Source organism: Martes martes (genome assembly GCF_963455335.1).
Source record: "Martes martes genome assembly, chromosome: 17".
Lineage (NCBI taxonomy): Eukaryota > Metazoa > Chordata > Mammalia > Carnivora > Mustelidae > Martes > Martes martes.
Window position 1 is genome coordinate 26506583 of NC_137905.1, and position 24761 is coordinate 26531343.

Consider the following 24761-nt stretch of genomic DNA (forward strand, 5'->3'; position numbering starts at 1 on the left):
CGCGAGGGAAAAAAGGCTGGAAGAAACATGCCATACTGTCAACACTGGCCGGGGGTAGGAGAGGACTTATATTTTGCTTCTTTCTGTTAAGTCTTAATTATCTTACTGGGGAATTAGCAAGATGGGGGCTGTGGGGCCATGGGGAGTTCAGATGCAGTCACATTAAACAAAACCAATGTAAAGATGCAGGTTCCTATTAATCCTTGGGGGGGGGGTCAAGTTGCAAGGCAGGGCTCTCTGGGGCTTGGGGAGGCAGGGCTGAGGCCTGACGCCCAAACCTTAGAGACCTTCACACGCATGGGCTCACCAGATGTGCTGTTCCTTCAGCCACTGGGTTGCTCTGAGGTTTTACCAGAGAGCTTGGGGGTGGAAGTCTCCTCAGGCGATTTCCTGAGAAGCCGAAGCCTCCTGTGCCAAGTCTCTTCCCTGGCCTGGGTTCTGAGGAAGAGCTCACTGAGAGGTCTCGAAGCCTCTCCTTTTTCGTCCCTATGCCCCCGGTTGCCTGGTGACCCTAAGGCTTCAGGCTTCAGGCAGACCTGGGTGGAGCCCTGTGGCTTCTGCCACAAGCAAGCTGACGAGATGGTGTCCGCCCTGGACCCCCATGCTGCCCGCCAAGGCCCCTGGGGTGGGGGGGGCTCGTGGGCCATTTCCTAGTGGAGCCTGACAGGCCTCTGGGGCTTCTGAGGGCCAGCCTTTCCTACTCTCCTCAGCCAGTTTTCAACACAAAGAGAGGAAAGGGTGGGATCAAGGGGGGCTGGGGAGGAGGTGTGCTGCTGAGGGGAGGGTGGGGCCTGGAACAGGTTGAAGGACCCTGTTCTGAGCTGTTGTGGAGGCCTGGCCTGCTCCATGGTTGGGGTGGGACCCCACTATAACTGACCACCGCACTTCTGGGGGGTGCAGGCCAGTGCCTATTAGCTTGGCCCAGAGGATGGTGTGGGGTCCAAGGCTTGCCAGCCATGCCCATCGGATCCCAGGGGCTGTAAGGCTTCAGTCTCCCGCTCTCCTGGGTCTCTTCTGCACGTTGCCCAGGGTGAGATTTCCTGCTTCTTCGAAGATGACAGGGCAGATCTTGGGTGCCCACCCTCTCTTTGAGCAGAGCATGTGGTAAGGGGAACTTTCCAAATCCAAAATGGTCTACTTCCCATCTCTTGCCTCCATGCTGGGTCTTCAGGCCACCCAGAACCCAGTCTAGATGGGTGGAAGAAGTGCTGGGGGGCCCGGCCTGGGGTTCCCACCCCTCCTAGACACACACTGCGTGTAGGAAGCTGGGATGCCCTTTCTTACATTCATGAATGAATGTCCAGTAAATTCTGTACTCTTTCTCTGTCCCTCCTCAGCAGGGCCAATCCGGGTCCCCTGCCCCTGCCTCTGGTCTGTGGAGGGCAGCCACTCCTCACTCTTCCTCTGAGCTCAACCCCTCCCAGTGGGCGACTGGGAAGGAGCCCCTGTAGAACCGGGAACAAGGTCTCTTCAGCATGGAGGGCAGGTGCCCTCATCATAGCCTGGACTCACTCCTGTCACCCGCAACCCCTCCAGCCATAGGCTCCGGCCCAGGGCCTCTTACAAAGGAGGCCACACTTGCCGGCTGTACAATTTAATCAGTGCAGAATATTTACAGAAAGAAATGTATGGGGGTGGACACTGCCCTCCATCCCTTGGCTGGCTCTCCGGTTCTGAGGGCGGAGCGGGGAGCAAGCTGCTGGACCCGCGCTCCAGGCCAGCCCATGAGACGCCTCTCCCTCAGGGGTCGGGGATCTGGGTGGCAGACCCGCTTGCTCAGGGCTGAGGGGAAGCAGAGGGGACGGAGCCGGCTGTACAGTACCATTTCCACAGCAGCCTTGCCTCCTGCTTACTTTGGGAGGGAAAAGGAGGAAGTATCCCTGCCCTTGGGGCTGAGCCAAGGGAGAAGGGGAGTCTGCAGGCCACAGTGGGCTCCTTTAGAGACTCTGCAGCCGTATCCCACAAGTCTGTGTGAGGGAAAGAGCTGCTGGCCTCTGTCCACCAGTGTCCCTCCTCCCAGTGCCCTGGGGAACTGGGAGCTGGAGGGGAGGAACCCCAATGCCGCATGCGTGGTGGGCTGTGGGCACCCATCAGCCCCCTGTCTTCCTGGGACAGCTGGGAGCCTGGCAGCAGGTGCCTGAGGCTCGTGGGATTCTGAGACCCCTGAGGACGGTGGTGTGGGTGAGGGAGAGTGGGAGAAAGCCCAGGGAAGGAGCCCAGGTGGGTCATAGCTCAGATAGGAGTGGACGGGGGCTGGAAGCCCAGCCTGGGGGGTGAGGTCCCTGGGTGGAGGGGCCTTGGCAGACCCCCTTTGGTCCTTGGTAAGGCAGGTCCAGGGCCTCTTCTGTAGGCTCAAGGGGTGTGTGGGCACTGGGGACCGTGGGCCCCTCCACTGACTAGGGCCAGGGTAGGCATCTTAGGTACGAGAAGCCTGGGTAACGGGTTTAGAGGGGTGAGCAAGGAAGGACTCAAAACTCCACATGACTCATGGCCAGTAGGCCACCTTACCCTTCTGTCCCCTGGGCCCTGGGGCTGCCCCTGGGGGAAAGCTCTTCCCAAGGCAGAGATTTGGGTGGGTGGAGACCACTCAGGCCCCACCAGTCTCCAAAGCCAGCTCAGGCTGAGGAGGGCCCAGGATGGGAAAGAGCCTCAGAAACCTTTTAGCCACTTTCCAGCAAGGCCTTCTGACCCTCTGCTTCCCTGGCTGTGGCCAAGGCAGAGGTGTTGTTGGGTGGGGCAGGGCGGGGGGGGGGGGGGGGGGAGGAGGCTCACTCCCTTCCGGAGCAGAACTATTTGTAGAAAGCTCTAACCCCTGCCCTGAGGGATCGCTGCTCCGGGTCAGCAAAGTAGAAACAAATACTCAATTAGTGTGCAAAAAAAACAAAAACAAAAACAAAAAACCCAACAAAAGCTGGGCATAAATAAACATCGGGGCAGGGCTGGGGCAGGCCTGGCAGGGAGGTTGGAGGGCCTGGCGAGGCCCCCACCCAGGGGCTGAGGGAGCCCTGGAAGGCTCTGGCTTGGTGCACCCCCACCCAGCCGTCGGAGAAGCCTGGGCCCCGCCAGCCACGGCCCCCTTAGCACCGTGCGCAGCAGGAGGGCGGCGCTGCGGCTCAGACCCACTCCTGCAGGGAGCGCTTGCAGTAGAGGAGAACGCGCGGCGCGCCCTTGCGCTGCATCTGCACCAGCGCGTACGTGAGCCCCAGGACGCACAGCAGCAGCAGCATGGGCGGCACCAGCACCAGCACCATGTTCACCGTCCGCGTGACCTCCTCCATCTGTACCACCACGCGGCTGCCCCCGTCCGCGTCGGTCCCATCCCCAAAGTCCCCCGCGCCGCCGGCCTCGCCCCCCTCCTCCTCGCCCTCCTCGCCCTCCTCGCCGTCCCCGCCCGCCCCGGGCTCTGCACCCCCGTCGGGGTTGAAGGGTGGACGGGCCACGTCGGGCCATCGGGGTCCCGGCTCCACGTGCTCTTGGCAGCCCATGAAGTCCCGCAGGATGGATTTGGGGTAGCCTGGCTCCATCCGCAGACGCTCGTTGTCGAACTTCCAGTATTTGGTGCCCTTGTAGAAGTATGTGTAGGCTGCGGGGGCGGGGAAGCAGGGATGATTGATGTCAGGCCGCACCCCCACCACCAGCCCCAGACCCTCAAAGAAGACCAGGACATACTGGAGGCACCCTGGCTTTAAAGTACCCTCCTTCTCACCTGCTGGCCTGAGCATTTTCAAATCTGCCCCCTCCCAACATAGAGGAGCCAGACCAGGGCTCAGAGAGGGGCAGGTTTGGGTCAAGGGCCCCACTGTGCTTCCCCTGCTTCCTGGCTGGGCTGACATTGACCCGGGTGGTACATGGAAGGGTCTTGCAGTCCGCTGGGTCACCTGGGCTACAGTTAGGGGGCCCTGCCATACTGTCCCAGGACTGGCTCCATTCCACGCCAGAGAGGCCGGCATCTTGCTCAAGGCCACACAGCCAGCCTGCAGCCTTGGGCTGGAACAGAGCCCAGCGCTGCCTTGGACAAGCTCAGCAGCCTTGGGCAATTTGCCCACGTCCCATCAGCCCCAGGAAGGGTCAGTTCTGAATGAGGGGTGAGTCCATACTCTGCTGGACACAATGAGATCGGAGTGGCTGCAGAGTGATGCCATCATACACAAATGCCACGTGCCTGGCCTAAGCACTGGCTTTCCGGCAGAGCCAGCAGGGTTTCCCCTGAGCCCAAGAACCCGGAACCGGGAAACCAGGACTAATGGTTTTTCTCAAGATCGCCAGAGACCCCACTGGAGAAATAAAAGCCGCAGTTCCCTCCCTGTTGCTCAGTTATAGTGACAGAGGTCAGGCTTCCTTTCCAGGCGGGAAAGTGGGCACCTGGGAGGACCCTAGCCCTCCATCGCCCTGAGCCAAGCTCACCCCCCCACACACACACACTTCAGGCTCCCTGTGGGCTGCCCAGGTCTAGCTGGACTCTGCAGGGAGCAAGGCCATTCCGAGCGCCAGTTCTGGACACAGGCAGACCTGGGTTGGACTCGATTCTCCAACTCCCTTGCGGAGGGACTTGGGGCCCTTAAACTCTATGGTTTAGTTTGACTGTCTGTAAAAAGGGGATGGAGACAATGCAGGAAGGGTCAGGAGAGTCACACTCTGGAAGCCCCCGGCCTGGGGCCTGCCACACCAGTGTCCCCCATACCATCGCGATGCTGGTAGTCCTGGGTGTGGAGAAGGGGAGATGGTGAGTGCTAGGCAGGCTGCAGGGGGTGGGCCCCAGTACCTGCATCGTTGCTCAGGAAGGCCCCTTTGGGGGAAGTAGGGATCCCTTGCCAGACACTGATGGGCTTGGGGTAGCCGGGGTCTCCACGCTGCGTCTCCTCATTGAAGCGCCAGTACCTGGGACCAAAAGCACCAGGCTGTGGGTTCTTTCTGGGTGGGGGAGTTGGACTGGAGCCTTCTCTCTTTAGGGAAGGGGGTGCTCACCTGTCCTCCTGGAAGAAGAAGGTGTGACCTGTGGGTTCCCACCAGATGGCCGTGTCGATGCGGTCATAGGGGATGCCCAGGCCATAGCTGGTCAGTGGCTGAGGGTAGCCGGGCTCCAGGTTTGCTTCTCGGAAGAGCCAGTAGCGGTCACCTGAGGGAGGGGGAGGTAGGTGAGGACAGGCGGGGGGCTGAGGGGCATGCGTGGGGAGGGGACATGGGGCATGCTATCCTGGGCCCACAAATCCATTCACATCCATGGCCACATTCACCGCACACATACAACACACGCATGTACACACATACACCACACAATCATACACACCCTTTTACACAGGATAGGCACTGACCCCTACACACACCCAAGATAACATACAATGCAGCTCACTTGCGTGTACATGCACTTGGAACTCATGGGCACCTGCAACATACTTACACATGCACAAGTCACTCATATTTGTGCACACACCTGTCACACTATAAATGGCCTGCATTCCCGTGTGAACATCCATCCCACCCCCATAAACAGTTCTTGTACAGAGAGAGGAAAGAGGGGGAGCCCTGTCTGGCCTCTCAGGGGCTTTTAGCATGGGCTCAGGCTGGCAGGGGGGCTGGGGACACAGCTCATTCGTCAGGGGTTACTGCCCTGGAGGCCCTCCCCAGGGCAGCAGGCCCCAAAGGAAGGGTTGGCAGTAGGGAGCTCCATTGTCCCTGCCGGCAGACCCCAGAAATCCTGCCCCGGGCTCGGGGGATCTGTTCTTATGAGGAGGGGCTGCTGGAGGCACAAGAGGCAAGGAAGGAGAGAACCAATGCAGAGCCCCCATGCTGCAGAGGACGGGCAGCTCACCTCCAGTCGGAGCAGCTTCTGGCCCCCAGGGCCTCAGGTGTCTCCTGGTTTCCGTCTACCTTCCCCCACCCCTCCCTTGGCCTTGATGCGTCTCCCCCTCAGTGGACAATAGGAAGACGCGTGCAACGTAGCCCTTTGCTCTCCTCCTCCCTCGGGCCCATTGGGTTGGAGGCCAGGCCAGGCCAGGGCAGGAAGGGTGCCCAGGGCTCCCACTACCAAAACCTACCTTTAAAGAAGACAAAACGTCCATCTTGGCGCTCGTAGGCAGCACTGATGTCACTGGGCAGGCCACGCCAGAAGTGCCCGATGGGCATGGGATAGTTGTCCAAGACACGGTTGTGCCGAACCCGCCAGAACCAGCGGCCCTGGGGAGGGCGTGTGTGTGAGTGGGCAGAGCAAACCTCCTCCTGGGAAAGGCCTCTCCTTGATCCTCCCCTTCCCAGTCAGGGAGATCTGGAGGGGTAGCCCAGAAGACCAGAGCAGCCCTGGCGAGGGAGCCCTGGGCGGGGCACAGGCCCCTGTACGTCTGTGTCACCCTGGCCAAGCCCCTTGTCCCTCAGGCTGGTGTCTTCTTGGTCTAGGGTCTGATGGCTCCCCATTGGCTGCTCAGTGAAGGAGGGGTGGGGGTGTCTGGGCAGCCAGGTGAGGAAAGGCTCCTGGAATGGGATGTGGGGCTTGCCCTCCTGCTCTGAGACGGGGCCAAGGGGCTAGGGAGGCATGGGCAGGGGCCAGACCTTGAACACGAACATCTCCCCACGCAGCATGGCTACTGTGTCAAAGTCCCCGTCGCAGATGTTGGGGCCATACTGGTCAGGCCGTTCCGTGGCTCGGGGCTGGGCTGGGGGGCCTGGCTTTGGGGGCCGCTCCGGCTTCCCACCTGGGGGTGGTGGCTGGGGGGGTCTGGGGGGCCGATGATCTGGCCGGCCTGGTCGCCGGGGAGTCACGGTGGGCAGAGGCCGGGTGGGCTGTGGCTGGCCATCCGGGGTGCCTGCAGAGCAGGGTGGGGGGAGGAGGAAGTCAGCAGGTAGCCCCAGAACCCAGCCTGAATGCCAGGTTCTCCTACTTAGAACCAGGGGACCCTGGGGCCCCCAGCGCAGAGGGACATTTGCCTTGGCAGTAGGCTTAGCCAGGTGCAAGTCCCCGTCTCTTCACAGCAGACCCCCTCCCCCACACCAGCCATCACACTCAGGACCTCCATCCTCCTCCATACAGCCCCTTCCTCGACCTCCCCACACTGGACATGGGTCACTGTGTCCCTGAGGCTGCCCGAGTCCACATTCCCTTGGGGACATTCCCCTCAGGACACTAGCCTGCTTCAGTGGACCAGGAAGTAGGGGACACATGCAGAGGCAAGAACATGGCTCTGTGACCTCTGCCAAGGGCCCGTCTCATTGCCAGTTTGCCGGGGTGTCTGTAAAGGAGTGTCTGTCACCTGCCCAGCAGGGCCGATACTGCCAGCCCTAAAAAGGGGCTCAGTGGGGCACTGAGCATAGGCTCTGACCCACAGAACTGGTCCTCAGGAGACCTTACCACTGGAGACCTTCTCGGGTGAGGCCTGGGTGGAGGGGGTGTCACCTGCCTCAAAGCCACTGGGCAGTGAAAAGCCAACAACACTGCCTGGAGAACCTGGGACAGGCTGGGATTGGGAGCGAACGGGAAGAATGGGGTCTGGGACCACAGGGGCATGCCCAGTCTCATAAGAATACCATTGACCCTGAAGAGGAAAGAGGGGTCAATGAGGGCCTTTGGGGATCCCAGCCTGGAGTCACCATGAGGGCCCTGTGTGAGGGCCAGGCCCTGGAGCTGCCCAGCCCTGGGTGTGATTTCTAGCCCCATCGGCTACTCACTGAGTGATGTGGACAAGTCACTAATGCTCTCTGGGCCTGTTTCCTTATCTACAAAACAGGGTTACTGGTGGTACCTATGCCTTGTCGGGCGGGGAGTCGAAAACTGGTGTGCACAGCCCCGGGGCCATACCCACGCTGCCCACTCACCGTAGAGCTGCTGGATGCCCCGGAGGTCGTCCTCAGGCAGCTGGAAGCTGTCGGTGTCCATCCACTGGTAGAAGGGCGCCATGATGGCACTGGGGTTGCTAGAGTGCTCCAACCCTAGGGCATGGCCCAGCTCATGCACTGCCACCAGGAAGAGGCTGTTCCCTGCAGTGGGGACGGTCAGCACAGTCAGCTCTGGCCAGGCCCCACGGGCTGAGGCTATCAGACAGCTGGCCCTTCTGCCAATCTTAGGAGAGGCTGAGCTGCTCTGACGGCTGGGGCTCAAGCTTCCCCACCTGGGAAGTGGGTACGATGATCCCTTTGCTTCCCTACCATCCCTTAGAGATCACGGGACAACTGACTGAGATGGAGGGTCAGTGCTCCAGAGAAATGCCCGAGGGAAGCTCTCCCCTCCCAACCCTGTAGCTGCTAAACGGGATCAGAGGGCAATGCCCAGCGCTGCCTCTGCCTCCCCTGCCCTGCCCTGGCCAGGTGTCCTCACCATGCAGGTCAGTGCTAGAGAAGGTCCAAGGCTCATCTGCATCGAAATGGGTATCTCCGCCCAGACCAGGGCCAGGGAAATAGGCGTGGGCCAGAAAGCCCCCTGTGCCGTCAAATGGTGAGCTGTCGCCGTGGAAACCGGAGGCAAAGAGTACCATGATGTCAGCCTCCTTCTGCCGCCGCAGCCGGATGTCCTCGTAGGGCACCTCTTGGAAGACCAGGGGCGTGGCCTGCTCCCACACGCGGAAGGCCCTTCTCACTGCCTCCAGTGAGTGGTACCATCCCAGCTTCTCTGTGTAGTTCTGGATGCTGCAAGTGGGCAGGGAAACAAGGGAGTGAACTCAGGGCCTACTGGATTCCATTGTCCACTGCTAGCACCCACTGGGTGGGGGTGAAGATACATGGTCCCAAGAGACACACCTAAGATCTCAGCTGATTTACCGACAGTGCCTGTCAATACCAACCATTAGTTTACTCTGATGTGAATTTGAAAAAGAGAACTAATACGTCAAACCCGGGAGTTCATGAGGATATCACTAAGTAAGGTTGTACAGTGTCCAATTCGCTTAAATAAAACCATGAAGCAAATAAGAGAACAGGTGCTCTGTAGCTAAGAGAAAGAACTAGACTGTTTGGAGACAAATGGCTGAGGTTTAGAAAACACAGGCCAAGCGGTTCTGATTATTGGACTGCAGGCTCAGGCTGTCCTGAGTTCAAGGCCGGGCTCTGACATGACCTACATGACCTTGGGCAGGCAACTTCGTCTTTCTGTATTTCAGTTCTGCATCTGTAAAATGGAAAAAGGAGAGTCGTGCTCTCATCTTGGGGAGCTGGGAGGATGATAAGAATGAGCTGATGGAGAAAGCGGCCCCTGAGTCTGCACGTGATAAAGGCAGGAGGAGGCCTGGTATCACCCACATAAATCAGATTAAGCTTCTGTGTGCTGGACAGATCTCCATTAAAAGCTGGTTGGGCCATGACTTCGCTCTGGGGCCTGGGGTCTAAGTGGCTGCAGGAGCCGCTCTTCCTCGGGAGACAGAGCTGCGGGCGGGGCTGTGGTTGGACTGAAACACGAAGAGGAGTCCTTGGGGACTGCCCCGTGGCTCAGGGCTCAGAGGGGGCTTCTCGCCAAAGAAGGGTGCGCGGACCAGGGTTTTTGCAGGGGACTTGCTGCTGCCCACTTGGCAGATGCATAGATTCCAACACCTTGCCACCCCCCCACCCCTTAGATGCCTGAAGCCCCATGTGCCAGGCACCACAGAGGCCCCCAGCTCTGCAGCCAGCCCCCTGCTGCTGGCGGGTGGGGGGGGGAGCTGGGAGGGAAGGAGGGCGGAGCGGAAGCAGCTCCAAGGGTCCTGACCTTCACTGGGGGAAGACTGCCTAGGAAGTGCAGCTGATCTTGTCAGAGTGGGAGCAGGTTGGACAGTCTATGCTGGGCACCCTGGGGTGGGCTTCTGGGAAAGGAAGCCTTCCAGACAAGCCCACTATGAAGCCTGAGGCCTCAGCCAGCGTGGGGAGAGGAGCAAGCAGTCTCTGGCCGATGCCGTGGGAGGGCTGAGCCGCGGTCCCTACCTGAAGGTCAGGTGGTGGTTGTTCCACTTCCTCCCCGTGAGGGCATAGCGTTTCCGCCGCCGTCGCAGGTTGGCTTTCACGCGCACCCCAAACTGGTCTGGCACCCCACAGCGGGGTCTCTTCATCCACCTGCGTCATGGGTACAGAGAGGTAAGCCCAGAACCTTCCTCCCTGTGCCTGCCTGTCTTGGCTCTGCCTCTTCCAGGCAGTCCACCTTCTACCACCCTTTTGCCTTTGGCCTCCAGCTGCCTCTGTATGGGTGTGGTGGGGGGGAGGGTGGGGGCGGGAGACACTCTGCACTTCAATTTCCTCATCAGAAAAACAGGCAGGTTGACCTCAGACTGGAAGACCGAGTGCCCAGCGGGGACTCCACAAAGGTGATCCCCTTCTCACCGGTATCACCCAGGAATGGGAGAGTTACCCCTGAGGCCCCGTGTCCGTGATACATTATGCTCAGTGCATGCTCAAGGATGTGACTTTGGGTCCTGTCACCTTTGTCAGGTTCAGCGCAGAGCCAAGGCCTTGCAAGGATGTTCCAGCCAGGGCCCCCGTGCTGCTCCCCTCCCCCCATCCCTGTGCCTGTGGCAGGCATCACTAATCCCGCGCTCCTTGCTGCCCAGCCCGAGTCGCCTCAGCTTTCTGGACACAGAGCTTCAGGCAATCAGAGTGAGCAGGGAAGACCAGATCGATCGCCATTTCTTATCTAGGCCACTTGGTTCTGGAGACTCCGCCTGCCGAACCCCTGCCAGAGCAGGCCAGGAGGAGGGCCTGGTGGAGGCACTCACGCTTTGGTCTCTTCGTCGAGCACGCCCGTGACGGGAATCCCATAGAAGCGCTGCATCTCAGCCAGGGCCGAGGCCAGCATCTGGGCGGAGCGCATGGTGGACATGTGACGGCTCGGCTGGGGCAGGTAGCCGTAGAGCCTCAGCCAGTTCTGCAAAGAAGAGGCCACCCCTGGGTCAGCGTGTCTAGCGTGGCTACCTCTAAACACAGCCTGCATCCCACGACCGCCCACCGTGGCCGCCGTCGTCCTGCCAGGGTCGCCACCCCCTCCTGCTGCAGTGACCGTGTGAGCCTCTGGACTGCTCTCTCCGTTCCCACCTCCTACAGTCTGTTCTCACGCAAGAGCCAGAACAAAAGGCCTTTGCAAGTCAGGTCTGGTCAATCTTCCGCTTCTGCTTAGAATCCTTCAAAGACTTCCCAGCTCAGAGGAAAAGCCAGTTCTAACGGGAGCTGCCAGGCCCTCCTAACCTCCCGCTGCCTCAGCCCTCAGCCCTCACTCCTCCCACCCGCCCCCAGATGGTCACACTGCTGCCTCAGGGCCTTCGCACGCGCCGTTCTTGCTGCCCAAACGCTCTCTCTCAGACATCTGTATGGCTCCCACCCCACTTTCCTCAGTCTCTGCTTTCACCTCACTTTGTTGGAGGGGTATTCTCTGACAACACAATGTTAAAAAAAGACCCCCCAGCTGCGTGCCCTGGATCCCCTCTTGTCCTTCCCTGTACTTGTCGTCTACCACATTATATATTCCACTTCCGGTGTTTATTGTTTGTCTTCCCCTGTTAGGATGGAAACCGCGTCCGTGAGGATAGTCCACAGTAGCTGTCCTTATCATTGTACTGGCCGCTCCAGGGCAGGCCCCCTACCACCCCTGGCAGACCACTGGGGACCCTGAGGAGTCCAGAACCTCTTGAAGTCTCACCAAGTAGGAAAACTGGCTCCTTGGTGCTGCTCCCCTGGAGATCGTAAGCCTCCCAGAAGAAGAGCAGATGCATTCAGGCAGCCCACCCAGGCCCAGCAGGGTGACACAGGAGACCCGACGTTCAGTCCCTGCTTTGCCACAAACGCTTTGTTTTCACCGGGACCGAGTTTTCTCAGGTAACAACGAGGCAGCCCTGGGAAAAGCAGCTGGCACACAACAGGGGTGCCCATCCCCTTCCATAGCCTTCTAGCATGTCTTTTCCTCCATCTATCCATCTGTCCATCCATCCACCCATCCCCCACCTCCTGCCAAGTATTCTTCCGCCAGCTGGAAGCTGTGGAGGACTGAGAGAGAGTGTGCTGACCTCCAGGGGCTTCTAGCCTCCCAGGGAGACCAGGTGTTCCCACAGAGGGAGGGATTCACGCCTGCAAGTCTGTGAGCAGACATGCCCGTCACAGTCACAACTGGAGGATGGGATCCCCGAGGAGCCAAGCTGAACTGTGCTAAGAATTCATCCTGGCCCGGGGCGCCTGGGTGGCTCAGTGGGTTAAAGCCTCTGCCTTCAGCTCAGGTCATGATCCCAGGGTCCTGGGATCCAGCCCCGCATCGGGCTCTCTGCTCGGCAGGGAGCCTGCTTACCCCTTTCTCTCTGCCTGCCTCTCTACCTACTTGTGATCTCTGTCTGACTTGTGATCTCTGTCTGTGAAATAAATAAATAAAATCTTAAAAAAAAAAAAAAAGAATTCATCCTGGCCGTGAGAACATGGTGACCACCACGCGAGGCTGCTGGTGAGCACGGAGGCCAGGGACTGCTATGGGCTTTGGCCCCGTGGAAGTGTCCTTTATACCTTTCCTGGCCTGCCCTGGGTCTCTGGGGGGCCGCCAGGATGAAGGCACTTGTGGCCTGTTCTCTGTGAGGCTCTAGAAGGTTAAGGCTGCACGTCGAAGTCCCAGAAGGCAGGATGATGGCCAGATATGGTGGTTGCTGTGGACCAACAGCCCTGTGTCAGCTGGCCAGGGCCACGCCCATGTCTGTCTGCCACCGGCATCACATCTAACTCCTCAAGGACTTGCTCCCTCAGTGCCACCTGCCATCCCCCTGACATGGCTGGGTGGTCCCCACAGCCGGCTCAGTGGTGCGCAGGTGGCCGCGCTGGATGGAGTGGCTGCTGAGCCAAAGAGGGTGGCATGGACAGATGCCCAGCCCCAGCTTCCAGGCCTCCCAGGCCCTAGGAAATGGCCACTGAACAAGGATGCAGGGACACGGAGCTGGGAAATAACCATCAGCTCCAGTGACAGAGTGGGGGACAGATTCTGGCCCAGACACCGCTGAGGTGTGGCTGCATGCCTCCTGTGTTTTAGGCTGTCATCAGACTAATTTTTTTTTTAAGACCACCACGTTTTTATTTATTTCCAGGTACATAAAGAGGCTACAAGTTAGGGCTGTTAAAAAAAAAAAAATCAAACGTCTACTCATCAAGTAAGTGCTGCATTTAATAAAAACCGCAGCAGATAGAAGAGGAGGCAGGAGCCGACCGCAGAGCCCCGGGCATTCAGGGGGGAGTGTCTGTCCTGGAGCAGCTCCCCTGCCCTGGGACAGTGAGGAGCTGGAGGCACCTGTAGGGCTCTGCTGGCTGGCTGACCCCAGGCGCTGGCCTCCAAGAAGCATTGGGGAGGAGGAACTCGCAGAGGTAAAAATCCCACTTCCAGGGTGGGCCCGACCAGGACCTGCCTCATCGCCTGGATTTCTGGGAGGGTTCGCTGGGGGTCCACACCCCTGCGTGGCAAGGTGCCAGGTAGGGAAAGGGGCTCAGTAAGTGTATTATTAATGATGGAGGCCTGTCGGGTTGTCCCTGGAACAGCAGCCTTTTGCCTCTCCCAAGAGTTGAAGGGCCTGAGGGCCAGGCAGCCTCAGGTAAGGGCAGAGCAGCAGTGGGAAGCAGGCGTGCCCGAGGCACACATCCCCCCAGTGACCCTCCTCCCCACTCTGGCCAAGGTCCCCTTCCCTGTTCTTCCCAAGCATAGGAAACCTCTCCTGAGGCTCTAAGTGCATGGAAGGGACAGGGTGGGAAGCCCACTGCCCGTAATGGGCAGTTTCCCCAAGACGCTGGGGCAGACCCGGAAGGCCAGGCAGTGATGCCAGGCCAGCTCTGGCAGTGAGAGGAGGGGGACAGGCAGAGCTGCCTGCTGATGGAAGAGGACGCCTGTACATTGCCTATTTGCATAAGGTAAAAATATCTCAGGGAGCGCAATCACGGGCCACCAAGGGGCTGATTAGTGGTGTCTGCAGTGACAGGGGGAGGGCAGGCAGGGGAGGCTCAGACTAGGGCCCTGGGGAGAGGAAGGGAGGGGAACTGGGCCCGTCTGCAGTGAAGAGCTCCAGAGCCCAGCCCAGCCGATGGGGCCCTTCACTCCTGCGGGCAGCTCAGGGGCGGACAGGAAGGTCCCATGGGTGCCTGTGGACCCTCCTTCCCACAGACAAGTACCCTTGAGGTCTCAGGGAGCCCAAGAACTTCTATCTCATAATCAGCCCTCAGTCTTGAGCCTTGAGCCCTCAGTCTCCTGGTGACCGATGCCCTTGGCCATGACCAGGAAGAGAAGCCAGGCCGGGGAGCAATGGCACGTGAGGGCAGGGGGCAGATACGCAGCCTGGGCCCCGAGCAGCCGAGCCCCAGAGAACAGGGCGCAAAAGCTGCTGGAGCCTGCCTGACTCTGGCAAACTTGTGCTCAGGGCTGACTGCCAAGTGCCCATCAGTCTGCACCACCGGTAGGGCTGTGCAGGCTCTTCCCATCCCTGGGAGGGTTTTTGTCTCCATCCTCCTGCCGGAACCAAGAGTGACAAACCTAGGAGGTGAGGATGTGGAGGGAAAAGAGCACAGGATCGGGGTGCACAGGCTTGTGACAGGGGCTGCCTGCACCCCTGAAAACCCCAGCTTGCTGACGTGCTCTGCTGCCACGGACCAAAAGGGAGTTGTGATTCCCAAAGTCATGACCAACCTCCCAGTCTCGAACTTAGGGAGGGACTGTGTTCAAGCCCCTGCTTTTCTTACTGATGACTGTAAACTCTGTCCGTTAAAAAGTAGCCTCCTTTTCTTCCTCGTTACCTAGAGTCTCATAGGTGGGGAAACTGTGGCACAGCCCAGTCAGGAAGCAGCAAAGTAGGGGGAGCTGCTCTACAAGAGCCACTGTCCGTGGGAGGCAGGGAAGGTTCTAAAGAGATATCCAGGACCATGCAGAGAGACCCCACCTACCCGGGTTCTTTCTTTCTTTCTTTCTTTTTTTTTTTAAGATTTAATTAATTTATTTGACAGGCAGAGATTGTAAGTAGGTAGAGAGGCAGGCAGAGAGAGAGAGGTGGGGGAAGCAGGCTCCCTGCTGAGCAGAGAGCCCGATGCGGGGCTTGATCCCAAGACCTTGGGATCATGACCTGAGCTGAAGGCAGAGGCTTAACCCACTGAGCCACCCAGGTGCCCCTACCCGGGTTCTTCTAGCCATTTCTTTCCTGGGCCGCCATCCCATTAGTATGTATAGATGTGGGGCCCCTGGTGGCTCAGTAGGTTAAGTGGCTGCCTTCAGCTCAGGTCATGATCTCAGAGGCTCCTTGCTCACTGGGGAGTCTGTTTCCTCCCTCTCCCTCTACCCCTCCCCGCCATGCTTTCTCTCTCTCTCAAATAATAAAATCTTAAAAAAAAAAAAAAAGTATGTAGGGGTGCCTGGGTGGCTCGGTGGGCTAAGCCTCTGTCTTCAGCTCAGGTCATGATCCCAGGGTCCTGGGATGGAGCACGGCATTGGGCTCCCTACCCGCCCCGCCCCCCCCCCACCTACTTGTGATCTCTGTCTGTCAAATAAATAAATTAAATCTTTTAAAAAAAAAAAAGTATGTAGAGCTGCTTCAGGTGAGTGGCTAGCCCCGGTAAGGAAACATGGAGCCATGAGGAGTCTGAGGGCAGATTCCTGGCCCCCTTGCCCCTAGGAGAGGCCATAAGCATAGTGGCAGGCTGAGAACCTGCCATGGGCGGGGCAGTTGACTCCAGTCATCCCATTCAATGCTCACAAGGACCCCATTCCCACTGTACAGCTAATGAGGTTCAGAGAGGGTGAGTGGCCCACCCAGGATCCCACAGCTGTCTGGCTAGAACTGGAGCCCACAATCAGTATTACTGGCCCGGGCCGCTTGTGAAGTCGCACCAGCCTCTGGCCCAGCACAGCACTGGGGGAGGGCAGCTAACCCTCCCCACCTCTCCAGCTGGGTCTGGGCGCGGGGCCATGTCGGCAGGGCTGCCCCCCAGAACTGCTGAGACAATGCCAAGGAAGGCCTAGGGGGAGGGTATGTCTGAGAAGGAGCCGCGGATCAATATTGTGCATTAAGTGGGGGTGGGGATGGGGGGAGGGGGAGCAGCCCACCGCCGCCGCCACAGCCAGCTCCCCCTGCTTCCTGGGCCTCAGATTGCCTGGCCCCGCCCACGGCCTTATCGGACCCTGAGCGATAAGCAGGATCTCCGGGAGGCTCTGCGGCTGTCATCCCAGCTCTCTCTGCAGTCCAAGCAGACCCTGCCAGCCTGGCATAAAGGGCATCTTGTCAGGGCTGCGGGTGACGGACAGAACCTTCGGTGGTGTGAGCTCCTCATCGTGCTCGTTCCCCTTATTCTGTATCCGGGTCTGTGGGCTCCTGGGAGCAGGCCAAGGCCTCGCCTGGCTCTGCACTCCCTGTCTGGGCAGGCACAGAGCCAGCTGAGAGAGAGATTTGTGGTCCTGGGCTGCCACAGTCCCTGCAGACGCCGGGCATGCACCCTGGGCGCCCCCCCCCTCTCCGGGGGAGCTGAGCCCAGAGCCCATACACCAGCTAGGTGACCCAACCCAGCCCTAGACTCATCCAGCCTCAGTCTGGAGAAGACATCAGGGCCTTCGAATCCAGCTCCCTCCCTCTGGGCCCCTCCCATGGTGGGGCCCAGAACTCTTCCGACCTGCACCCCTGCAGAGATGGGGTGCCCACTGCCCCCAATGTAGCCCATTCTGATTTCGGGCATCAGTGACTATTGGAAAGCTGCTCCTCAGGCTGAGCGGAAATCTGCCTCCCGGGGACACCCACCCCGGGGTCCTGACTGTTTGTCCACGTAACAGGCCTTTGAGCGATGGAGGAGGCTGATGACACTTGAGTTCCTTCCTTGCAAAGAAGAGTCAGTATTATCACTCCCTTCCCGCCACGGAGGGATGATAGCACAGATGACACGGACGCAAGGCCAGTGAGGAGAGGGGGCACCAAGCCAGGTCCCCTGTCTTTGGTGGATCCCTTACCTTTTGGAGGCAGCATGGTCCATATTTTAGCAGTTCCTGAAGAACACACTTGCTTATTTGGGGCTCAAGCTGCCCTCCCCCACTACCTAAAAGATGCAGCTGGGGAAGGGGCTATGGGTGCGAGGGAGAGTAGGAGGGTGGGGGATGCCCAGCCAGGGGAGCAGAAAGGAGGTGGTTGCCTGAATTCCTGGGTTTCTTTACCCTGCCCCCTCCCAGCTGGCTCCTGCAGTCCTTAACCTGGAGGGAAGAACAGATGGGTCCTTTGGTCCTTTAGCCTGTGGGTGGGGTGAAAGTGTCTTGTTTGCTAGTGGTTTCCAGGGCTGGCTGAGAGCCAGGCCTTGGGGCCTCCAAGAGCCAAGTCAATCTGACAGCTGGACAGACAGATGAAGACCTGGGGGCCAGAAACTCTCCTGTAGGTGTTACTGGTGTCCATAGGGCTGCTTGTGGGGCAAAGCCTGGATGGCTGGATAGGCGGGGGGATGGCCAAGGGCAGCTCTGGCCCCACCTCTACAACCTCCTTCCCACCTGGCTCCAGCCCCGCGGGGTCCCCCCAGGATGGCCCTTGCAGCCTTTGCCCAGCACACAACAGATGCCACCTGTGCTCACTGTTACTGTGTTTGGCCACCATTTTGCAAGTGCTTCCCGTGTACCCAGTGTCATGCTTCTAAATGCTCCATGTGAAGCTGGGCTCTCACCCCAGCCCCCGGGGTGGCCACTAGTCCTGGGAGGACAAGGTAGTTCTCAGGGCTAAGGGCCAGCCCTGGAAAGCTGCTCCACACCTGGCCTCCCGGTGCGGGCAGTTTGACCATCAGGGCAGTAGGATGGGAAGCATCTCGACAGGCTGGGTGAGCCTGGCTAGCCCCCAGGTCTTCATCTGTCTGTCCAGCTGTCAGACTGACTTGTCTCTTTGAGTTTGAGTTTGCTCACTTCCTGCTGTTCCCACGAGGGGCATGGGATCTGGTAAGAGGCACCCTTCTTTGTCTCTCTGATCCAAGCCCAGCTTGTATGCCTGTGCTCTTCTTGCTGGGGATACAGCAATCTGGGCTACCTCCTCAAAGGGCCCAGTCCACAGCCTGGTCTCCAGGCACCCCCTGGAACCGGTGTCCTTCTGGGGAGCAGCCTCATGGGAATCCTCCTGCTAGAAGGCACCTACGGGTGCCGCAGGCTCAGAGAGTTCTACCGCCTGCACGGCCCCAGGTCCTCACACTCATCTGTGGGGTCCTCCCAGGACCCTGTGTGGTGGAGGGTACCCGAGCAGACGGCTCCCGACCCCTCCCTGCTTCTGCGGCCACAGAGACAACATCCCCAGGTCTGAAAGCAGAGCTGGCCATGGGGATGGGCCCCCTCCTGGTCAGCCAGCTATGTGAGCCACATCAGCCTTGGGATGATACAGAAGATGCCAAATGTCCTAATCTGTCTGGGCTGCAGTGACAAAAATACCATGAACTGGGCAGCTGGTAACATGCACTGCTCACAGTTCTGGAGGCCCGCTGTCCAAGAGGAGGGCACCAGCACAGCTGGGTTCTGGGGAGGGCTCTCTCCTGGGGTGTGGACTGCCTACTTCTTGCTGTGCCCTCACATGGTAAAAGGGGCAAGGGAGCTTTCTCGGGCAGCTTTTTATAAGGGCACTAATCTCCTTCAAGAGGGCTCCATCCTCATGGCCCAATCGCCTCTCAAAGTCCTCTCTTCTAATACCATCTCTTCGGGAGTCAGGTTTCAACCTATACGCTTGGGGGAGTATGCCAACATTCAGTCTAGAGCACCAACTATAAACCGAGCTGGGGGGCCGTGGTGACCACAGCAACCCCCACAGCTGGCCTCAGGCAGAAGCCAAAATCCCAGCTGGGCAGAGGGGACGATGGCAGGGAGCATCTGGTCAAGGCATAAAGGGGCCAGAACCAAGTGCTGGCCAGGGCGTGTCTCTCCCAGGGCTGCAGTGTTGCCATTCTGAGTTGGCCTCAGAGAGGACAGGCTGTGAGTGCTGGGGTTCTGGAGAAGGTCTCCTGTGGGGGATCTGGCTGTGTTTCTAGGCTGTTTCTTCTGCTCCTTGGGCTGGGACAAAGGAAGGCATTTTTGTCCAGGGGTCAGAATAAGCAGGTCAGGCAGATACGCTGTTCAGACAAGCACAGGCTGGGCTGTTCTCTGCACAGAGGCAGCAGACCAACTGGACCCCGGGGTGGCCCCAGCACTGGGACCCAGCAGAGGACTGAGGGTGAAGGGCAGAGCCCAGTGGGACACCAGGTCCCCGGCCCTGCCAATCAGCCCAGTTTTCTCAGGGTCTTGAAAGAGACTGTGGAAAGGAGCGGTCTGTGAGTAGTTAAGAGAAGAGACTGAAAAGTGGAGACAGGAGGGAGGAGACGAAACTTCTGCAGGTTCCCAATGACAGAGCCTTCACATGAACCCCTTTTACTTGAGGGGGGACACAGGGAACTCTGCACCTTCCGCTCCACATTTAAGAAAGGGTACTAAAGGGAAAGCACCCATGGGGGCCCCCAGGGGCCAGCATGGAAGTGTGAGCCGAGATTGAACACAGGAAGCCTGGGGCTTCGGCTTGCCAGTCAGATCTGAAGGTCAAAATCAGAATTCAGGTTGGCCTGCATCCCTCTCTGTGCTCCTGCTCAGCCACCACCTCGGGGCAGGGAAGATGTGCGGGAGTCTCAACCTCGGCACACCTGGGTGTGCCCATATTTAGCGGCGGTGGTACCACACCTGTGCACTCTGGCAGCTGAGTCACCTCCATGGGGCAGGGCTGAGAGCATCGAGTTGCGCCTAAAAGGGGCGGGGGGAGACCAGAGACTCTCCGGTGAACACAAAAGGCACATAAGCAGGCTAGGTGCTGCAGCCAGAAACGGAAACTCCTGGACCCGGAGCAGAGGGTGGGGGCTGAACTCTGAGGGCAGGGAGACCAGGAGCTGTCGCTGGCACCTCAGTCCGGCAGGGCGTGGGTCTGATATCCCAGGGAGCCAGTGGGGCAGGGCAGAGTAGCTCAGTGGCAGCTCCCCCAAGGAAGATAGCCATCTCCAGGCTGGGACCTGGCAGGTGGCAGGTGGCAGCCAGCTCCTAGCACACGCTGGGTTTCCTGATTCCTTAGTCTGGTGAAACTGCTGCGGTTTCTGTCCTGGGAGTGGGAGAGGGAAGGGAGAGGGGCTGGCCCGGGTTCAGTTGTCAGGCTGCTCAGAGAAGGTGCCAGCCATGGCCTGACCTAAAGTCTGGAGCTATGAGGGTTCTGGGGTAAGGGCCAGCCCCAGAAGTCTCTGATGCTGGTCCTCAGCTAGCATGGGCCTGGGACAGTTCTCCCATGGCCTCCTGGCAAATGGGCTGGTTGCTGAAGCGGTTTGACTTTTTAGGCCCAAATCTGGATAGACTCGACAGACTTCAAAGAACAGCCAGTACTCCAAAGCCAAGTGTAGTTGCTGGGACAGCCCATCTGTCTCTACCTTGGCTTCCAACATCAAACATCAAGGGTCCTTCTACCATCCAGAGTCTCTTCCAGCAATGCCCCAACCCAGGTTTGCCCCCAGGAGACAGCCTACAGGCCAGTCACAAATTTCTAGCCAGAGCCACCACAGGCTCTGGTCTGTGGGTACTCAGGGCTAACAGTGCAGGCCCTGGGCTATGGGTACTTCCCTCAGCTGGGAGAGGAGGGGGGTGATGGAGGAGCAGAAACAAAGGAAAGAGAGTAAAGCCCTTCCAGCCACAGCTCCTAGCCATCCAGGATGCCAATTCACAGGCATGGCCACCCAGTTCCAAATTGATCCATAACTGCTTCCTGTGAAGAGATGCCATTCTTTTTTAAATGATTTTATTTATTTGAGAGAGAGAAGGAGAGAGACAGAGAACATGAGAGGAAGAAACAGACTCCCTGTTCAGCGAGGAGCCTGATGAGGACTCCATCCTGGGACTCCAGATCATCACCTGAGCCGAAGGCTGTCGCTTAACCAACTGAGTCACCTAGGTGCCCCCAGAGATGCTGTTCTGAAATAGACTGTAAACTCCTCAAGGGTGGTCTCTGACTTGGAATCCTTGGGTCCTCCACTCCAGAGTAGCTGGTGAGCCTAATAAGTACTCTCTACCCAGTACCTGAATGGGAGCCCCACCAGCAGGAACTCCCTATAAGCCCCTGCCTGACCGCCTGTGTGAAATGGGGGGGGTGGGGAGGGGGCGGAGCTGGACTGGGCATGGGCTGGGCTCCCTCTACATCTCCAGCCAAGGCTGGGCTCCCCGCAGCTTTCCCTGTTCAGGCCAGGGAGGGAGGGCAAAGCAGGTGGGGAACTGGCTGGGAGGTGTAACTTGAGCCCGGAGGAATTCCCTGCCCTTCCTCCATGCTTTTATTAAAGTAGGGCGGGGAAGGGCAGGCTTCCATCGGAAAAATCTCCCAGGCTGCCGGGGGAGGTGGGGAAGCCGCCAGGGGGCTGGGAGCACCGGCCCGCTGCAAATAGAAGGCGCTCAGGCCCACAGCCCGGGCTGTGGGAGGCTCCAGGCCGGCCCAAGGGCACCGAGGCCAGAGCCTACCCGGGTCGGCACAGAGGCGTTTCTCCTCCCACCTCCTCACTCCTGCCCAGTGCACCCCTCTCGTATTCCCGGGCAGGGAGTCGGGTCTTAGAACTCTGGACAGCAGGGACCCAGCTTTTGCTGGGGCGACGGAGCTGGTGTCCTCACTGTCCGTGCTCCGGAGGACGGCGCTGGGCGACCCTGTGGAGCCGACGTGTGGTGGTGGGGATTCTGGTTGGACCCCACTGTATGCCCAGGAGGCCGCGCCTGGTCACTCGCGGGACCGATCCGGAGACGGGGCTCGGGAGGGACGTCAGGCGGGCGCCAGATAAAAGCACGTTCGGAGTCTGCCCTCTCCAACCCAGGCCTCGGCATAGTGGAGGGAAGCGCCGGGGGGAGACAAGGTCTCTCTTGGACCCACCTGGCCATGGGGCGGCTTCCACGCAAGAGCCCAAGGAAGTCGCCCAAGCGCCCCCGCAAGCCGAGACTACTGTCTCGGAGGTTCGCACCCCTTCCCCACTCCCGGCCCGCCGCACTCGCGGCTCGCTGTCACCCAGACCAGAGGCTACCGAGGCGGGAGCGCTGCCCGCTCCGACCGTGGGCCCCCAGGGCAGCCCCCTCCCCACTCGCAGGGAACGTCACGGCGCGCCCGCAGGACTCTCGAGGAATCAGCCGCGCGGGGAGAGGGAAGGAGGGGAGCAGGGTCTGGGGGCAGCAGAAGCGACTCCCGGGACCCGGGCTGGGGCGGATCAGTGCCCGGGGCAGGGCCGTAGCGGTACAGTGGGTGCGAGTCCTACACTCTCCAGGATTTGGGATGAGGTGCGCTGCAGCGGGCGAGCTGGGGAGCAGCAGCTAGCTTGGCCCCATTCTTCCCCGCCCCCCTTTTCTCGGACCCGGGCTCGTCTCCGCGCCCTCCACCCCTAGCCCCAGGCCGCGGGCGTGGCTCCCTCCCGCAAGCCCCCAAGCCCCCAGCCCGCCGCGGAGGGGCCGGGCGGGGGTCCTTACCTCGGCGTTGACTTCTGCGTCCTCCGCCGCCGCGCCGCGGCCCAGGAAGCCCAGAAGCACCAGGAGCAGCGGCAGCAGTCGCGGCCGCGCCACCGCCTCCCGGCCGCCGAGGACACTAACAGCCCAGCCCGGCCGTCCGGGCGCGCTCCGGTCGCTGCCCATGCTCTCGGCGCCTCGGCTGGCCGGGCGCGCTGCACGCAGGGCTCGCCCGCTGGCCGGCGCCGGGGCCCCGCACGCGGCTCGGAAACTTGCGACGCTCTCTGGCTCCTCGCCCGGCGGGCGCGCGACAGACCTCTCGGTCCTTGTCCCCTCCGGAGACGCTTAGGTCCCCTCAGCAAATTCCCACGCCCGAGGAGAAGCCGGCAGGGCAGGTCCGGGCGCGAGGGGCCGGCCCGCGGGGGAGGTGGCTGGCCGGAGCCGCCCGCCGCGGGGTCCCGCAGCCTCGGCGCCCGGGGCCCGGCTCCCGAAAGCTAGCGCAACTCCTGAGCCTTTGTCTGGCTCAGCGCTCCGGCCGCCCGGTCCCGCGGCGCCCCCTGCGCGCCCAGCTCCCTCTGTCCATGCCCGGGGCCGGGTGCTGCCCAGAGCGCGCGCCTCCCGCCCGGGGACTCTGCTCGCCCCGCGCCCGCCCGGGCCCGGGTCCCCGCGCAGTCCCGGGAGGAGGCGCAGGGAGCGGGTCGGAGCGAGTGAGCGAGCCAGGGAGCCGGCGCCCGACGTCCCCGGCGAGTTCGGCGCAGCTCTGGGCGCTCCCAGCCCTCCTCCTCGCGCGCTGCTCTTAAAGGGCCAGTGCTCACTCCGTGCGCGGGCCCGGGCGGGGGCCGGGGGCGGTACCTCCGCGGGAGGGCTACTCGGTAGCAGGTGCCGGCGGTAGAGTCCGACCAGGCAGCCCTTTACTCTTTCCAGAAGGAGGGAATCCTTCCCAGCCCGCCCCTGTCACTCCCACGGTGCTTGTGGAGAACGGGTTTGACACCCCCGCCCCGCTTCCTAGCAACCCCCTAGAGAGAGGGAGGGAGCAAGGAGGAAGAAAGACTCTTCATTCTCCCACCTGGCGGGTGTTGTAGGGATACTAAGGCAACGGAGGGCAGTAAGGGGGGGGGAGGGGCGAGGGCAGAGGGACCCAAGTGTCGGGGGGGGGGGGAAAGCATAAAAATCTAGCGGCTTGTTGGCCCCTGGGGCCTTTTCAAAAGCCTCAGGATGCCACTGGTCCTTGAGTGACCCTCCTCGGTTGCGTTTGCAAGAGCACAGGTTTTAGAGGTTGCACTTTTCACCTCTTACCTGCCGCCTCCATGTCTTTATGTGGAATGTGGGGCAAAGGGCTGCTGAGGGTTGGGTATGCGTCTGCTGTCTCCACACTTTAGCTGTCCAAGCAGAGCATACTGCTTCATGCAAGTAAAACACTACAGTTCCACAAGGTGATGGGCCAGTGGGCAAAACTTCCACAGAGCTGAGCTGAAAGTGCTAGGTTTAATCCTACTGCGGGAGCAGGCCATCTGTGTGGGTGCAGAGGGCCTGGGGTGGCGAGAGGCCTCCTTCCAAAGTCCACAGACACTGTGAATCCAGACCAAGGACAGTTCTGGCCGCACAGACTGGCCCCAGGGTCACGAGGTGAAGACCCCATGGGTAGCACAGAAGGGTGGAGACCTTCCCTCTCCTCTGCTACTTCCCAGTACTGGGAATGGGAATTTTCCCTACCTGAGGGTGAGTTTCTCTAGAGTAAGCCCTGGGGTGGCCCAGCCCGCCTCACCTCCCGGAAATGGGCAGAGAGCCCGCTGAGCTTGGAAATGGCCTGTTGAGAGACCTGGCAGGTAAGGAAAAAGAGCACTGTGAAAGAAAACAGAAGTTAAACTGCCTACGATAGATTTTATTTAAAAAACTAATGCAGTAGGGGAAGACAGATTCCGGTATAGAACTGGACCCAATTCCAAATATGACCTGAACAGGGGGGATTTATAGCCAATAAGGAAGTGGAGTGGGAGGTTGGAGGGGTGTTGGGGAAGTTTCTGGCTAAAGATATCACCTGGTGTGTGTGTGGGGGGGTGTTGTAGGGATGCCTAGCGTGATAAGATCTCAGGCTGGGAAATTCTGAATAAACTGATTTAGCAGGATTCTTGCTAAACTGGATTCTAGAAGGAAGTACACAGAAGGGCCTCCTTGGGGAGAAGGTTTCGGGGGATCCTGACTAAAGTTTGGTCAAGCAAAGAATCTTTGTCGGTCTCCCCCCTTGCTCAAGTGAAGAAAAGAAATTCTTCTTTCCTCTGAACAACGTAAGTCCATTTCTTAGCTGGTTGCCTTTTAATCATTTAGAACCTTGGTGACAGTAGATAATGGCTGTTCAATACAAGACACAAGACCTTTTATGAGAAAAATACCTTAAGATACGTAGATGAACACTGGAGAC

General features: G+C 59.8%; 1 protein-coding gene across 1 annotated transcript; it reads right to left on the bottom strand.

The window, feature by feature from the left end:
• Positions 1–1586: 1586 nt before the first annotated feature.
• On the bottom strand, positions 1587–23101 carry MMP15 (matrix metallopeptidase 15). The gene is made up of 10 exons (XM_080828812.1): positions 22367–23101; positions 10659–10807; positions 9874–10002; positions 8303–8610; positions 7804–7965; positions 6544–6797; positions 6036–6174; positions 4966–5116; positions 4763–4878; positions 1587–3583 (listed from the first exon to the last, which is right to left on the bottom strand). Exons 1-10 carry the CDS (start codon positions 22526–22528, stop codon positions 3114–3116), a joined length of 2040 nt encoding a protein of 679 aa, XP_080684938.1. The 5' UTR covers positions 22529–23101; the 3' UTR covers positions 1587–3113.
• Positions 23102–24761: the final 1660 nt, after the last annotated feature.